At 34.0% G+C, this 18,705-nt stretch overlaps 1 protein-coding gene across 1 annotated transcript in view; it reads left to right on the top strand.

The window, feature by feature from the left end:
* PHF14 (PHD finger protein 14) overlaps positions 1–18,705 on the top strand; it is a 163,535-nt gene that overhangs the window by 127,251 nt on the left and 17,579 nt on the right. Inside the window, exon 19 of the mRNA XM_090142134.1 lies at positions 981–1,094. Coding sequence (XP_089998260.1) covers positions 981–1,094 — 114 coding nt within the window. The remainder of the gene's footprint in view (positions 1–980; positions 1,095–18,705) is intronic.

Here is an 18,705-nt window from a genome sequence, read left to right as displayed (position 1 = left end):
GTTTTCAGTAATGAGTTGGACTACAGCATTCATTTTTCTTCTTCCAACAGTCCAAATGTATTCATTTGGCTAAACTACAAATGCTGAATATTATTAGTATGAAGCTTCAGTTTACATTCTAGAAGTTGTTATGTCAAAAAACTTAATAATGAGCTTTGCAGCTTGCAGTTTCTGAAAGTGCAATCTTGATTTCCTTGCAATTAATGACTATAGGGAGAAAGTGGTACATCAAAAGCATATATTCTGCTTGCTAAGCGATGACATCTAAAATATCTTATTCCATAATGAGCATTACAAGCACAGTAGAGATAGTACCGGTTAATGGATTTTTTCCTCCGTAGCAAAATATCTCAATCTATGCAGATATCAAAACCACTGTGTGAAGCAGTGGAGGTATTAAAGTGATTTTTGTTTTGACTGATCTATTTTAGTAGCATTGCATCACAAATTCACTGTAAAGGTAATTTAGAAAATACAATATAAGCTACCTACTTGTTTTTATTTTACTTATTTGACGGTAGTGTTAACATTGACAATCAACTACTACCTTTTCTAGCTTTAATATTTTTATGCACTATATCAGTTTACAGCAGTTGATAAAATCTATTTGTGTTGGGTTGTTTTAACATAGTCCCAGCTGTTTTGTAGAAACCTCCATCATAAATAAGGGGATGAAATGCAGGGGTAGGTATGGGCTAAACAAGCATGCTTATTCAGAACTTGACAATTCTGAAACACTATATAGCTATTTGCTCAGCCTTAAAATGGTCTTGTGAAGAAAGTATTAGCATTTTAAGAAAGTAAATGGCAGATATTTTTGTCTCTGGGGTAAAGGTTAACCCAGATTAAAACAAGGTTTTAGATTTCAAGTATTCTTTGTTTCTCTGTGCTTAGAGCACGCTTCCTCTGAGAAGTCTCTCCCTTTTGGGGTACCACACCAACACGCTGCTGAGGGGTCTATTTGTCTCTGTTGCCCTCAGGACTCCGAGCCGTCAAATGAGGTGGTCTCAGAGGCCCCAGGTAATATGGTACCCTCTACCTCAAGAAGTAGCTCTGAAGAGCTGATATCGGTGGCACAGAAACATCCAGAAGAGGTAGGACCTTCTGTGTCTATTCTGTTCCAAGGTTAACTGTTGGGGAATACACATTTGCCTCTGTTTTTCATGCTTAGTGTTGTTTTACATGTAGCAGAGACTTTTTTAAAGCTAAAGTTCAATTTTATGCTCCCATACCACTGACACACAAAACAAAGGTAAATTTTCAGGCCTTTGTTATGTAAGTCAAATGGTCTCCAACTACTGCATTTTAATACTGTTTCTTATTATCAGTGATTGGGAAAATATTTTTTTCATTATTCCTATCTTTCACACACCCTTGACAGTATCAGGAAATCTTTTAGGTTTGAGCAAATGAAGCTTTATAAGACTAAAGAAACAGTAGCAGCATGTGTATATAGTTGCATAAGTAGATGTAAAGCATTTGTCATCCTTCATTAAACCTAAATGTGGCTAACTGCTGGGTTTTGCAAAGGAAAGGCCCTTGGTCATATTATTGTGACCTTTTATTTTGACCTTTGTGTTCCAAAAAAATGATGCTAGATGATAATGATGTAGTGTGGGCATAAGGCCAGCTCCCTGTTGTTATAAGAAAAGGTGCCGACTTGTAAGGTAGTTCCATAATGTAGCCTGTGACTGACGTCTTCAGACCCTGGAGTGCATGCTTGTCTCAGTACATGATTTCTGGAGAGAGGGTTGTCTGCTGAATTCAGACTTTAAACTTAATTTTATTATGAGATTTATCCTTTCAGGGAAAGGTTATTATATTTAATGAGATAAGTCTTTTGTTTGGAGTAACCTTAATACTCCTAATCTTGGCTTCCTCAAGCAGTTCAGTTACTGTTGTTAAGTTGTATGTTGTACGCCACATACAAGGTGATATTAAGACTTCTTTTTTCGTCAGATTTTCTTTCTCTACAATCTTCCCTTTAAAAGAGAATACGAAATATTAGCAGGAGGAAATACATCCATTACAGTGCCAATCACTATTTCTCCTGTGCAGCCTATAGATAATTATCAAATACCTTCACAGATTTCTCCTTTCCTCTGATGATCTTCTCACTTTGTTTGACGAAGAGGCAAGTCCTCTGTGCAGGGCTGGGAGAATTAATTCTTAAGAGTATCTTGTGTCTTCAGACTATATATAGTTACTTTGTACTCAGGTGATCACATCTAAACAGTCCAGTGGAAAGAAAAATGTAAACTTTTAGTAATGTTTCTGTCTACTTTCTTGAGTAGCAAAGGGATTGTAGACTACAGAGGGCCATGGATTCTGGCTCCTAAGTCTCAGCTTTTCCAATTTATCTGTTTCTTCTCTGGAGAAATTCAGAAGCAGAGCAGAAGTGATATTTAGAAAGAAAAAGAAAAGAAAACTAATGCAGAAAGAAGGATGAAGCATGGTTAGTAAAAGCAAAGAAGATGTCTATACAATTTTTGCCTATGAAGAGTACAGCTATGCTGTGGGGGATAATAAAATTGAGGAAACATGAAAGAAGTGAAAGATGGAAATACACCTTTTGAATTTTAGTAAATATCTCAGTTTGTGGTGAAGCTGTTTTGCTGAACATGGGGCCATGAAGTATTATATATGTTTAATAACAGAATGAGACTTCTCAAAATGTAATTAATGCAGTTTATATCAAAACAGAGTGAGGTGAGTCAGAAAGAGTTTTGTGGTTGGATTTACAGGAAACCTTGAGAGGGGAGAACCAGTACGCTGAATTCCCAAATTCAGAACTCACTGTGAAACAACCCATCTAAGTTACGTGTGGGTAAGTCAGCACAGTAAGCAAATGTTTGTGAATTACACATTAATTAATTAATATACAGAATTAACTATAGTTGTTAACTGATGCACTGTAATAATGCATTCTCATCTGAATTTGACCCAAAAGACAGTGCTGGGGAAAAGGTCATGGTTGTTAATGAAATGATAAAATGCAGCCATGTATGGGGAAACAGGAAAGAAATGTAAAGGGGAAAAAGCTAGAGTAAGGATTGCAGGAGAATGGAATAGATGAGCAAAGAAATAGATGGGAGGTAGTGTTAAAGAAGTGAAATCAGATTTGAAAATTTGAGAACAATTTATAGTAGGAGAAAGTCAGGAAAATCCCATGAATTGTTATTGTTATTTATATAATCCATGTTTTTTTCCTGATTATAATTTATTTTCCTCTTAGATAGTCCCATCTGACTCAAACACTCAATAACTTTGTGTGATGCCATTTGATCACTTAGATGAGGCTCTTTGCCTGTCCAGATGTTCTGCTGGTCAAGATGATGGCTGAGTGCTGAGTTCTCTTTCTCTGTGGATGCCGGAGGGCAGCAGGGGATATGCTCCTGGTACTACCTCCTTCTTACCATCCTCCTTTCATGTTTTGAAATCAGATGTAACTGTGAGATACATGGACAGTGGCCAACGATGTAGCATATGGCAAAACTTGCTGCATAAGTAATTAGCATGTCGAAAGTTCAGCTTTCATATCTGTGAATTTTTTGTGCCTGTGAAGGATTCAGGAAAATGTGGGTACTTCAGATTCCAAAATACTTGGAACTGTAAAATAACCAAGCTGTGTTTGAAGTTAGGGTTATATACTTTAACCCATGTTTTCAAAAACTGTGCAAGCCCTTGTGAAAAAATAATTTGTACAGATTTGAATGCTTGAATGAACTGGTGTCCATACTGTAAGAAAGAAGTTACCTGTGTGCTTGATGAGTTAATTCTGTTTATTTTTATTGTCATTTTTAATAAGTAGCGTGTAACAGTGAAAATGAAAGAAAAGCTCAATGCATGTGAGAAGGAACAAACATTTCCCATCTGAATTTCATTGTCATCTCATTAGACCTTCTTTGCAGCTTACTGGGAAAACATGAAATAACTGCCTTTAGTAAAATGTTATACTAATTTACATAGTCTTTAAAATTATGTTAAAATCTTTAAATATGTAAATATTTTGTCCCTACAACGATTTCAAAATTCTGCACCTCCCTATTGTTAGTATTCCCTGACTCGATATATTATTGTATCTTTGATACCACACATTCTTTGCCATTAGCTAATGAAAGAAAAATCTCTGGACATGTTGATTAATCAAGTTTCAGAGCTTTTAAAATGTTTTGAAAGTACAAATGCACTTGCTTGAATAATACTGTAATTATAAAGGCTGAGAAGTTACATTTCCTTAGTCTCACTCAATGAGTGTCCAACCTTTTAGTTTTCCTGAGCCTCAGTAATTGAAGAAAAATTGTCATGGGCCACATGGGTAGCTCCAAAAGTAGCCTGTTATTTATTTCCTTGGAGACTACAATAGATAGAATGAGCTCAGTAACTTGATAGAGCAAATTCTCAGTTACAAAACAGTGTTTTTCAACATAGTCACCCCCATTAGCTGTACATTTTCACCAGTGATGAACAAGATGTCGCACACCGTGCATGTCAAAACTTGCACCAGTGGAAGTGACCTTCTGGTGCTGTTACTCCTACCAAAATGCACCATCATGCTCTCATCTGCTGTTTGGTCTCCATAAATGTTTAGCAAGCAAGTCAATGAATGTCAGTGAGTGCAAATTTTTTCTTCATGGAGGAATTCAGTGGCATGCCTTTGCTTCTTACACATTTTCATGTCAGATGCCATTCTGACAGACTGCCCCTCTGCTGCCGTGGCAACAAAATATAATGGAATATTGACAGGAAGGTTCAGCTTCTACTGTTATACCACTGCCATCCACCTCTGAAGTGATAACAGGCATTACTTTCAGATCAGTCCTAATAATATACCATAGAATTTGAAATACCATAGAAGCAGCAAAACCATAAAACTAATGGGATATTTCAGCCCATTTTGTTTCTGAAACAAATGTATCAGGCTGGTTCGATGGCAGTGGTTACAATTTTTAGTGAGTCCTTAAGGTGCTCATCAGAGATTTTTTATGAAACTTTACTCTTCCTGTGCTTCATCCTTGACAATGGTTGCTCATAGATGTGCGTACTGCCAAAAGCGATGATGGCATGAATAAGATGTGACTGTGAAGCGATGGATATTTTTTTTCTCCAATAACAGAGAGCTTATAAAACTCTGATAAAGAGACATGAACAAATTTCTGAGTTGGATATCTGATTGTAGGTCTTTACATTCCATTTGAAAATTTGCAGGTAATGTATTTATGTCCACTGAAAATGGAATTACAAATATAAGTTAATTTTTTTTTTTTTTTTTTTTTTTTTTTTTTGTGCATTCTTGAAATGTATTCTTAAATTCCTGTACCAAAACTGAAAGCAAGGCTTTGTATTCTATACTGTTCACAGGACTATGTTTAGCCAATATATCAAAATACATACAATTATTTGCCAAAACTTGACTTAGCACTGCACTGCGCCTTCCCCCTGGCCTGGTTTGGACATGGGGGTTGGACTCGATGATCTCTGGAGGTCCCTTCCAACCCCTACAATTCTGTGATTCTGGCAGTCCCAATAGCACACTGTTGTTTAGTTGGTGTGTGTGATGGGTGTGCACCTGGCCACTCAATAGGGAAGAGCTGCCACCAGGGGATGGGCCACACTATGAGGCCTGCAGGCCACGGGTTGGACATGTCTACTTGGTCTGTTTTCTGGAGTCACTTGCACTTTTCATCTGGTAGTTGGCAGTCACGGTGTATTTAGTAAATATATTACTTTACAGATGCATATGCAACCACATTGGATAAAGTGAAGTGAAAGTTTATTGTTAAAGTAGTTGAGCAAGATTGGTGGTCCGTATTTTGATACCATTTACCATAAGCAGCGCTTGAGTCTGCTGAGAGTGACAACATCAGGTGCTGATTGTGTAAGGAAGAAGAGACAAGTTTTGACAGTTCCCTTAAACCTGAGTCTCAGGAGAGGCGTATTCTCTTATTTACTTAGAAGTAAAACAGAAATGCATGAGTTATGTGTATCAATTTCTTTGCTGATCCGGTGGCAAATCAATTAATCATGTTTTAATAGAGTAAACCTTGAGGCTAACAGAGCTGGACTTTCTGGATGGCTGCATTGCTGGAGCAGTGCAGGTACAGATGAAATGCTGTGCCACTCTTTCTATGACATTTAGTTCTGCTCGGTAAAACAAATAATAACCAACCAATCCTTTTTCTGCATGGCCCCTCTCTTCCCCCTGAAAGTGTATATGTATAGAGCATTTTAGGTAAAATACTGATGACTTCATTGTAGCACACGAATATGAACAGCCCATGTATCTGTGTTGCTTTCTAAAAGTTCAGAAGTTGTACAAAAAAGCTGTAGGATTCTGAACTAAAGAAAGATTAATTTGCTTCTGAGCTATTACGCATTTAGTGCTTGTCCTATATCTGAAGAGAGCACAGATTTTTCTTCCATTAGTAATGCACAGCTGCATCATGGTTTTGTTTTGTAGGAAAAGATGTGTCCTATACTTAAGACATCTTAGTCATAAGTATGATTCGAGCAATTTAAAATCATTACATTATTCTCAGAAAGTCTGGGAGAGACATCTGCATTATTTCATCTATGGGCAAAGGGAGCATTTGTTAATTTTTATGAACACAATTTGCATCTGATTAAATATTTATTTATTAATTTGTGAGTTATCTTTCTTCCTTGATCTCCAGGTAAAACATTTTTTCTAGCAAGTCCCATTGACATACTAAATAGATTAAGAAAAAAAGAAAGAAAGAAAGAAAGAAAGAAAGAAAGAAAGAAAGAAAGAAAGAAAGAAAGAAAGAAAGAAAGAAAGAAAGAAAGAGAAATCATAAACTTCATTAGCAGTCCATTCTTTTGCAGCTTTATTACTCTGAGGTGTTTGCTTTATAAGGAAAGCATGATGTGACATGCTTTGAAAGAATTGAATAAAAGATAATTCCATGGCATAGCATGTAATAATGCTCAAGTGATATTTTCTCCATTTACTGTTATTAGAAGGCTGTTAAATAACTGAATTCCCAACTTTCACTTTTCCTTTGAGAAAATATCTCAGTCATTGTCTACAATAAACACTGGGAAGAAGTAGGATGAGAATTAGCAGTTTTATTAGAGAAAACACATATATTCGCATATCTTTATATATAAATACAAATCTGTCATGCTTGTAAAAACAAACAAACAAACAAACAAACGCCTGTTCATCTGTTCATTCCTTACTAAACTTCATAGGCTTAACAGTACTTTCCCTCTGTTCTGTGTAGCTGCAAGTTTGAACTCATTTGACAGAACTGTGGCAGACTGTTGTTGCTATAAATATGTTGTTCTTCCCGACACACTGTTAAATGAGAAAAAATAGTTACCTGAAATGAATGAGTGGAATACAGATTAAATCTTGAATACTAATTTTTCTTTTAACGTAGTGCTCAGAAAAGTAATCACAAATTTCTATGCTGTATGGACCTAGGAAACTCTTGATTTCTGATTAAAAGAGCAAATGCTGATTTACTAGTTACTTGCAATAGGCTGGAATCTCTGTAAGTTTAGAATATTTTGTGGGCTTAAGTCAGACACATTCTAAAGAAGATTGAAATTTGGTTACTTGACTGAAATTTGGTTATTTGGCCTGTATTCCTCGTGTTATATGAATTCCAACCATCAAACTCATTTATTTAACAGAGTTCAGTCACCTATTCAGATGATTTGGCACTCAGGAGATTTGTTTGATTTTACCTTTTATGCTTCTACAAGTAATTATTATGATTACTGTAGTTTCCATTAATATTTCATAGCAAAAGTGCTAAGCCATATGCCTAAAAAGCCTTAGAGTCCAACTGTGTTAAAAGTGAATTAATAATGAGCAGAGAAGAGAGTGTAATACCTTTGGCTACTGAAGTGATTCCTTTGTAAAATAAACTGGGAAATAGAATAAGCATGCAAATGCTCTGAAGTTAAGAATTCGTATTTTCTGCCTAGTCTCTTCACATGACTGTTTTATGTAATCTTCTTAATAACGAAACATAAAGGTTGTAAGATGGATGGAAAATATTGTCATGCAGTTCTGCTTTTGAAGTTAAAATTTATTTATGTATATTTAAGCTCTAAATGGTCTTATGGAATGAGGCTTTCTCTTGGAAGAACATCATTAATGTAAAAAATTAATTAGATCTGTTTAAAATTTCCACAAATCCAAGACATTTTTCTTTATTTAACCTTTTCACAGTCTCTGCCCTTCTTTAAAGTACATTTAGTCCTATATCATCTGTTACTCAGGAAGGTATTTAATACATGACTTGGCATCATTTGCATTATACAAGAAGATTAACTTTACAAGCTCTGCTATTAATCTGAGTAGCTCTACATATTGACCTATGAAAAAAGATAATTAAGTTAGCTTAATTAAGTTAATTAATTGTTACACTCTGATGAACTTACTATTGAGAGAAAATTAAAGGCAAATAGAAAATGGCATTCATTGGTTTGAAATCATATTTTAAAGGATTTTACAAAGATACATTATATTTAGATGACAAAACTATCTATTGTGTAATAACCAAAGCAGAAGCAATTAAAAATGTCAAAAGCTAAGAATGCCTGCAATATTCTCTTTTATTGCTTGACATTCAGCTATATTTCTAAAAGAAATAAAAAATCTGTGCTAGAAATGTGAAAAATAACCTTTATTTCCTACTGAAATAATTGAATTCAGAAATTGGCACCACAGTCTACAGACAGGATGCAGAGAAAAGCACTCTATACAAGTTAGATAAATTAAATAATCTGCAGTCATACTCTCCTTTGGGGATGAAAAAGAAGGGAGGATTGAAAAATATCACCAGGCAAAATATCACTCAGGCAAAAGTGCATACTTGCCTGTCACCGTAAGAAAGTCAGATGTTAATAAGTTGAAGGGGAAGCTTGTGTCTACTCCACTTCTTTGGTAATTTTACTGCAGGAAAACATTCAGGATTACATAAAAAGTTTTCTCTGTAGCCCATCCACATGGCTTGAACATCTGTGACACGTTCACCATTGTTGGTATGGCACGATGAATCCACTGGATATCATCAATTCAAAGTACCCGCAGTTAATCAAGAGTTACAGAAAAGGGGTGAAACATGCAAAAAATGCTGGACAATATATGCTGCCAAATGAACATTCATCTATGAGATTCATTCATTCTACTGTGGCTTTAGTTTGAAATTAATGTGTGAAAAATTACTAGTTCTGTATGACTGTTTTTTCCCTCTCAGATATATAGATACTCTGGATGGCATCTTCAGTGATTTGGGGATTTCTGGCTTTCTTTCTGTTGTAAAAATAATTATTTTAAGTCAAGTGAAAACAGTATTCTCCCTGGGGTATTATTCTTTGGCATTTCCAGATCTTATGAATGGGTCATTGATCTGTGGATACATTCTTTAGAAAAATAGCAGCATTGAAAGTGGGAAGCCAATGGCATTTAGAATTACTTGTGTACAGACTTATATTCATATTCTGAATACAGATGAGTTGGAAATAGTTTCCTTTAAAGAAAAAAAAAGTCTTTTCTTGGATGTTACCAGCTTCATTGTTATTTGAAAAACTAATCTAAAATAATCTGAAAAATTAATAAGAACAGAAGAAACAATTAATTTAGAGCTGATATATATTTAATGACTTATCATTTTTCTTTAATATGTTGCCCACCAAAATTATTTGTTTTAATTTTTGTAAATTCAATTTGAAGTTAACATGTTATATTTTGTGTCTTTAGCATGCTAATCAATTGCTTGTATTTTAAGAAAAAAGGAAAGAAAAAGAACGAACAGTAATTTTTTTAAGCTTAAACTACATAATGAAATCATGAAAAAATGTTTTTAACCGGAGGAAGACAGTGAGAAACATAGTGAAAAATTCTAATGAAGTAAACTTTAGGTATTTTTAATGAGCACACTTTTAACTAACACATTTTAACTAAAAATTGAAAAAGAAATTGCAAATTTAACAGTTGAAGACTGTTTCCCTATAGCTGTATATTTTGGTAGTTGTACTAATGTCAATGGACCTGAAAGTACACATATATGCTATCTGGTTGGCTGTAACTGGGTGTTTTGAGGCATTTGTGTAGTGTTATGATGCCAGGTTGTGTATGTTACTGTTGTCATTTGCTGAGTAGCATGTGTGATGTACCATTGGAAATCTTTCCTGGAAGGAAGTAAATTTAACTCCTTTCTTCAGTATCTGTTTGTAAACAATCTTCTATTTTTAATTTATTTCTTTTCTGAATGTTTGTTCTCTAATCTGTAACATTTGAATGAAAAACTAAATGAATATGTTAAGTAGTCATTTTTATGTAGTGTAAATATTATACCTTTCATCATGCTGTGAAAAGAAAGCAGTGACCATTTTTATAGATCATATATAATCTCAGAAAAAAATCTATTTTATTTTAATATGACAGATTAAAAATATTAGAATATTCTTTAAGTCTAGATTTCAGATGATGAACCTTGGGTACTGTTGGAAATTTCAATGTCATCTTTAAGGTAGTGAAGATAAACTGAGGTCACTCAGAAGTCATTAATAATGTAGGTTATATGGATTTTTCCCTACCCAGTTGTTTCAGGTTTATCTCTGAATTGCAGTGCAATCCCAGTAGTGGTGCAGTGCTGCTTTATCAAAGTATTGTTTCTTTAAATTACTCTCACTTTTAAGCAGAATACTTAGCAGGCATTGAGGAGTTCATATTACCTAAATATTTTAGCACAGTAGGATCAGTAATGTGTTATTTATTAGACTCACTCTTTTTGTTATAAATCTATATTTTTGTGATAGCTATACATACTTTATCTTCCTTAATTAACAACAAATTAAAACTGATTTTATGTAAACACCAAATGGCTATTTTCTGAAGACTAGATTAGCAAATGACATAATCTTTCATAGCCTTCATTGACCTGCTAAATCCTTCTTATTTGAACAGTTTTCCTACGGTTAATCTTTTTTTTTTTTTTTTTTTTTTTTTTTTAATGCATACTTAGCTGTCATAGTTTTTCTAAACCTCTGGATCACAGAGGATACCCAGAAGGGTATAGTCTATGCTCTAGTCCCTAGTTACGAACTTTCTTCTACATAGAAACAGTTAGAATTTTACTGAAAGTACAGTTAAACTCAGAGAGACTTTGAATATGAGTAACATCACTGAGAAATTAGTTTTCCAATATTCAGCCCTGTTTTGTTGTTTTTTGGTTTGGTTTGGTTTGGTTTGTTTTTTTTGCTCTGTTAAGATTATTGTTTAAATTGGTTTTAGCCAGTAACAGAAATCAGCACACAAATTCTGCCTGTAAGGATATATTTGCATCTTCTTGTAAGGTACTACTTTGGTAATATTCTGTATTGTGTGTATAAAGAAAAGAATTTGGGATATGCATATTGCAAAATTTAGCTGGCTGAAATTACTTGTCTAAACCTCTGTCAAGCATGTCACTATCCACTGAGAAAGGTGCTGGCAGAAGATGTTTCAGAGCATTCAAATGAGGCTTAAACTGGAGAGATGTGTTTTGATGCTGGTTCACTTGGGGGCCTGGAGATGCTCTGTGGTTCTGTGGCAGCAGAGCCAAATCTAGGGCCCTAGCCTGAACATTCTCTCTCTGAAAACAGAGTAAGTAGTGGGTTCTGATTAATGATTCATCTTAATTTACAGCAGAAATTCCAAACTGAGCAGCCACAGTAGAAAGCTGCATTAAATCTGTATATGTGAATAACAATAGAAATGTTCTCTATATTCTTGTTTTGTAGTTGTTGTTTTTAAGTGTATTAAATATTAACAATTTCAAATTTATAACTCAGTAGCCAGTGTTTGTTGTGTATGATTTGTAGATTAGAAAGCCAGGAATGATCATGACCATCCATTCTAATTTATTAAGTAGGATATACCGTAGTAATTTTGAGCCTGCTTTCAAAAAAAAATAAAAAAAGTATTTATATTAATTTAAAACACTTCAAACAAAGCAGAGTGAACCCAAGATTCCATGCTGAAGACTTCCAGTGATAAATCTTGATATATGTTTTCAAAACCTTCGGTTGTACTTGACTGCAGTTTTCTCCAAATTTTCAGTAGGCTTTCTGCATGTAGGCACTCACTGTAGGTAAACTCAGTTAATCCAATATTGGTCACATGAGGTAGGTATTACAAAGATAAAAATCCATAATTTAGGAGGCTAAAGATGGGCCTTTAGATATTATCTTCTTAGATAAATATAGGAAATTAAGCATATAGTCAAGAACAAGGGTATTTTTATTCAGATGTAGTTTTGATTCTGGGGGTTATAATACCCAAAAGAAATGACAGAATATGAAGAAGTGGGAAGCATAATGAAAAGAGCACAGTATTTTTTTTCAATGCATTTTAAGTACTTACTTTTGCTATCAGCTTTTACAGTCTTTATTTTTATAGGTAACTATGCAAAAATATCTCAGTAACTCACCATTTAAAAATTGAGTCACTCATAGAATATAATTTGTGTGTGTGTATGCTGTGCAGAATTTTAGATGTTGGTATCTGCAAAGTGTTGCTTGTTCTAGTAGAGTCTTTGTGGTTGAAAGAGTGGTACTTGAAATGGGAATTGAGGCAAAAATTATGCGCTGTCATTCTGAATTTACAGATAATCCAGAAGTCACCATTGTTCTTATTTTAGCCAGATAAGCAGCAGAGTACAAAAAAAAAAAAAAAAAAAAAAAAAAAAGCCTAATTTTGAACTCATGTTATTGTTTGAGAAAGCTTTCAATATCTGCAGAGGCACTAAGTTATTCAAAAACGAAAGCACGCAAAATTGCAAGAAACAAGCCCAACAGTAGAAAGCAGAAAGAGAAGATGGAATTTCTTTCTTCACCACAAATTTGAGATCCTGAAAAATCTCTCTGTATACCGTGGAGATAAATTCATTTTCTCCCTCCACTCGTCCTTCAAGATGTGTAGGAACATTCACAGAATCACAGAGAAACATACTAATGATTAAGCACAAAAAAACAATTTAATAAACTTTTATTTGAACTATGAGTATTTTACCTGTGATTGGAAAGTAGAAGAATTTGTAGTGTTAAAATAATATTATTTCTTGTAAAATCTAGATTTTCTAAATTCCTTCAGTAATGCTAATTTGGATGAAATCTCTTTATCTCAATATAATTGAGGTAAAAGCTATTGTAGTTCGTAATAACATTTCATTTGGGAAATTAGCAAGGACAGATTTGATTTGCATCTGCCTTCACCTTGCAGTATTTCCTATCTCCCTGTGCCCATTGGAGGAGACAGGAAACTGTAGTTCATAGCCACTGCAGCTTCCTACTTGTTTATGCCAAATATTCACCTGCCAATCGATGAAGAAATGAAGCAAAAAACAGTGTCAAAAAGTAATACTTTTCAAATGCAATATTGCATATATGGTGTGATTTCTGTTTTTTCTTCCAATTTAGCATGTATGAATTGCAGCATATATTGTTCACTTTTTTAATACAAGGAAGTGCTCACACAAGTTGGCTTAGCCATTTCTTTTTCAGAGTATTAGACCTTCCAGATTATTATTTACTGAGTTAATGCTAGTTTATTTTCACTTAATTTATATACATTTTAATTTGAACTTAATAAATGTATGCATTATATCCTTCTTGTGATGACCATACCCCAAGAGTTTGTCATTTTGATTTAATTTGAACTCCAAAATTTGTATTGTCAATTTGTTTAGATTTTGCATTCAAGGCTATATGGTTAAAAATATTCAATCAAAAAGAAAAGCTTTTTTTTTTTTTTTTTTTTTTTACATCAGAGAACTTCCATTTCTAGCAAAAAAAAACAGACTTTTGGGCTAGAAATATAACAAAAGAACCCATTGCTGCTTTTTGACTTGCACTTAGTTGTTTTGGTTGTTTTTATGGTTGTTTTTTTTTCTCCTTTTTAAAAGGAAAGACTGATAATAAGGTTGATAATATTTGATAATATTGTTTCAAATATTAGGAAATTTTACTTTTTTTTCCCCTTCTGTCCCCATCCAACAGGAAAAAATATAGAATCACTTGAATATATATAGGTAATGGGAACAAGATGAAAGAGGGTGAACAGATCACTTAATTGAACAAATGAATTCCTGTCCTTATTGATTGCTGAACTTAAGCTGGGGAAATGTTGTACTTAGAAGCCAGGGAAATGATAAGCTGTTTCCATAAATATTTTTCCACTGTTAAAGCATGTCATTAATAGACTCTATCAAATCGGACCAAGGGTCTGCATCAAACAGACTCATCATCCATGTAGTCATGAAGTGAATGTCATCAGAAATCACTGGGCTTGAACACTTATCAGCTCAGTGTGATAAAAGGACTGTATTTTTGTTTATATAATAACCTGAAATCCTCATATTAAAAAGTGGCAAATTTTTTTGCCCTTTTCTGTTCTAAGTGTGACACATGTAACAATTATTCATCATTCCATAATGGATCATTTTTATCAGAGTTCTTTGTCTCTTCTATATATATGGAATAAATATTTATGTTTTCTCATTTTTCTGAACTAGGAGATACTGATAGAATAGGTTTGGAGTGTCAACTATAATTCATTGCTTGCAAAGAAAGGCTTTATACTGATACTGTGTGAAAGGAAAAGAATATCTAAATCATTTCAGCAGCAAGCTTATAACCAAGATAATATCAGCATTTTCCTTCTTGAAAATATATCTGCCATAAATTAAAGGAGGTCTTTGGTATTTTATTAAAATGCTTGTGACAAGTTTAACCCCATCTTCAACAAGAATGGATGTATGAATACAAAAATCTCTTTCTGAAAAAAATTGAAGGTCAAGTGAAAGTTAAAACAAGCTTGCAGTAAACTTCATACTAATTCTGCAAATACTTTAACAGAACACTAAGAAATTTTGATGCTTATTTAGTATCAGTCTGAAGGTACACATTCTCTCTGGAGTAAGGTACATATGTAATATAGGGAGCATATATAAAAAATGTGATTTTATGGGATATACTCAGAATTTAGGTTTGGAATGCTGCCTAGAAATTTGATAACTGTTTTATTTACAAAATCAGATATTAGAAGACAATTTGAGGATGAATCTTTCTTTGTCATAACTAAGACACATGGAAACAGTCCTTCATGTTGGAATTAATTAGTATGTTAGGAAGATCAACAGTGTAAAGATATGTATTTGTGCTTTCTAGTGACATGAATAAGCTAAGTGATCTTATAGTATTTGGTGCTGTTAAATTCTGTTTGCATCATAGGAATGATAAGAATGTCATTAATGTGAAACAAAAATTAATTACTGTGATAAAGCAATAAGGCTTGTTTAATAGTGCATGATCAGTAGCTTGAAAGTTAGTTTTAATTTCAGTTTTAAAACCTGTAAATATTTTCCGTTTCTACAAGTAATGAATTTATGATTAATAACAGTCTGAGTGGAATTTACTCTAAACTGGTCCCTTTGCAGAAACAAAGTGTTAAGGCTGACTCAATTGGCTTGCCACCTGTTCTTGCTTTAATGTTGCACCATCCCATTCTGAAATCAATGTGTATTATAAGGGTGATGGACATTCACTCTACTGTCCATGGAGTGCATTTGTATAAGTAAATGTCTGACTTGGAGAGCTCAAACACAAGTATGAGGAATCCAAGTCACAGCAGCTGAAATTGGCGGCTTTTCTGTGTCAAACAGGTAAATGAATTGCTTAGCACTCTTCACATTTTATTTGGGTTTTTAGGCTTTTTTATTTCAAGGTTATGTTGTTCATGTGTACTGAATTTTTGTCAGTGTCCCCATAGATAACACAGTACTTCAACACTAACAGCTGCCAACAGGTGGGTTGAGAACCTTCTTTAGCTGATACATTCAGCTGCTTATAAGAGAAAAGCAATGGCATCAACAGCATCTGTATATATACATTCTACACGTTTCATTTATAAACACATAACAATAGAGACATTGTTGAAGTCTGGACGCCATACAAGTTGCATTTGTCCTTGTTTTGCAGATTCACTGCATCCTCTTATCTTATGAAGAATATTAGTAAATTAATAGTAATAAAGTATAGTAGTCAATTGAATTGACTACTATTTTCCAGCTATTCTAAGTAAGATTGTAAACTGTTTTTAGAGTAAAATCTTTTCTCTCAGTTTTCTTTTCCTAGTCCAAAGGAAGACATCTAATCTTGAAAATAAACCTTAACTAGATGGAGAAAAAGCAATTCTGAATCATAAAGCTGAAAAACTGATGTCTGCATCTATATAGGTAACTTTTGGTCACTTGCACAAAATTAAATGCAAACTACAGCTTAGAATTCATAGTGTTTTTTCAAAGTGTTTTTTTCTTTGAATAATAAAGCAAAAACAGATAGAGTGATACTATATGAGGATATGTCTACTTTGAGCTATGAACTCATACCTGTTGGAAGTCAGGCTTTTGCATGTCATCAGTTTAGACTGTTATATGTATTTGGCTATGAAGATGCATTCTAGTGTCTTAGTATCCACAGTGCATCTTTTCAGAGCATTAGCTTACTGATGTGTATAGCTGCATATTCTTGCTCTGGAAAAGCCTCAGTATCCTTTGTTCCAAGAATGCAGGTACACTAGATGAATGGATTTCAATACAAGTTGGTTGTTTTTCTTTGAAATTGAAGTATTAAGAAATGCTTGGTTGTCTTCATCCCTTTCTGGGGCATATCTGATGCTTGTTAACAAGTATGATGCTTTCAGAGCAGACTGATAGGCACACATAAATGCTGCTCCCTTCATAATTTTCAGGTCTGCCATGACACTTCTGAAGCAAGTATACTACAGGATCATGTAGTCTTGTAGATTCTGAATGACTGGTGTTGACTTCTGAATTTCTTCATGAGCATTCATATCTTCAGAATGCTCTGTGAGGAGCAGAAAGCCCACCATTGATCAGAAATGCAAGCATGTTACTCTTTTTCATGTGTTCCAAAAAGCTGTAAGCATGTGGCTTAGAAATTTCAGCAAGTCAGCCAGCAAATCTTGTGTTTGAAAGTGTTATTTGAAGCCCAATGGAGCAATGGGCTTTCTGAAGTGTTAATTTTTGTTAGACTGTATATGTCTGAGTGTGCCTTTCTAAGAGCATGAAAAATGTTGGCTGCAGAATATCTACTTTTTGATTTTGAAGGCCTCAATAGATAAGTGGTTCGTAAACATTAATGTAAAAAGCAGAATGATGTGCAAGCCAAGCTACTGAAGAGATATGGCATTTCAAATGTTTGGACAGGCATAACATTTTGTTGTCGGTTGACTCTTATTCTTTCCTGCCATGGGCTATAAAATAATATGCCTTAAGGAAAGGAAATTAAATTATGTATTTAACATTTTTGATTACTGGGAATATGTAGGTGTTGTGGTAAAAGCAGAGTGAGTTAATCTATAGAAATTACTTACAAAATTATCTCAGCTGCTACAAATGTGATCACAACCTGCTGTATTTCTCAGTAACAGCTGAGACAAAGACTTCTGTTGTCACTGTTAGTATCTGAGTCTTTTTTCAGACTGATGAAATATTAATGTGATGGGTGTTCTAAAATATTTAAAAGTTTGGGTTATGAAACTGGTGTCCAACGGCAGACATAGCATTATCAGCAATTAGTCCACTACAACGAGACTTGAGTTCTCTTCTCCAATCCATCCCAGCTGCACTAAAATTTTTGGCAATTCCTTCAGCTTGAAAAGACTGGAAATTTAAATACAAAATACAAATAAAGATAAAAAACTGGGATGGGCAGTGATTAGATGCTTGTAAGCAAGCATTTGCTTTGATTTGTGATTTAGTCATGGATAAATTCTCTACCAAAGGAGAGAATAAGAACTGACTTCTGACAAATGCTGTTATAGGCTACAGGATGGAGAGGTCAGGTGTTTAAAAGAAAACAAAACAAAACAAAAACAAAAAAGACTGAATGCAAAGTTGGAGAATTATTTCTGTATTTTATCCCTGCATCTGAAATGTTTAATTTTAAGATTCATAGTCATTCATGGTCAGCTGTATAAACTATCTTGCTGAACAGAATCAACCTGACGATAAATACGATTTTGTGCATTCAGAAAACAGGACTTCTGGCTTAGAAGGCCTTAATAGTGGATGAATGAGCTAAAAATAATATCAATGAAATATTCAATGCATATGTCAACTGTCAAAGTGGACACCAAAGGTATTGTTTTTCTGGTTAGAATACATCACAATAGTCTCTCTTTTAGAGCAGGCAACTGGAGGCCGTCTTTCTTTTTCCCCATGATTTCAATGCTGTTTTGGTTTCCAAGCCTTTTAATGTCAGATTTAAAGAAAAAAAATAAAAAGGTGTTGTTTTTTTTGGGGGGGTTGGTTTTTTGTTGTTGTTGTTGTTGGGTTTTTTTTTGTAAGAAACCAAACTAGCTGTCAGATATTTCCTTCTAGGAACATCTCCTCAGACACTCACTTTGACAGTATCTATAAATGGTATGCTGTTAGTTCTACCTTGTCCGTGTAAAAGAGATGTTCTCTTAAAAAAGGAAATGGAGCAGAAACAAAGAGAGAAGAACTGTGTCTTAACAGAATGGACAGCAAAATTTTCAGTTGTCCTAAGAATCTTCAGAAATCTTCCCAGTTAAAGAGATGAGAATTTTGCGAAGTAGACTGTGAAAGCTGGATGGAAACCAGCCTGGAGATGGTGAAATGTTTGCCAAAGAGTGAATGT

The sequence above is a fragment of the Phasianus colchicus genome, chromosome 6, assembly GCF_987193195.1.
Source record: "Phasianus colchicus chromosome 6, bPhaCol1.hap1.1, whole genome shotgun sequence".
NCBI classification, from domain to species: domain Eukaryota; kingdom Metazoa; phylum Chordata; class Aves; order Galliformes; family Phasianidae; genus Phasianus; species Phasianus colchicus.
The sequence above is the reverse complement of the archived record's forward strand: the minus strand, read 5'-3'. Positions and strand labels throughout refer to the sequence as shown.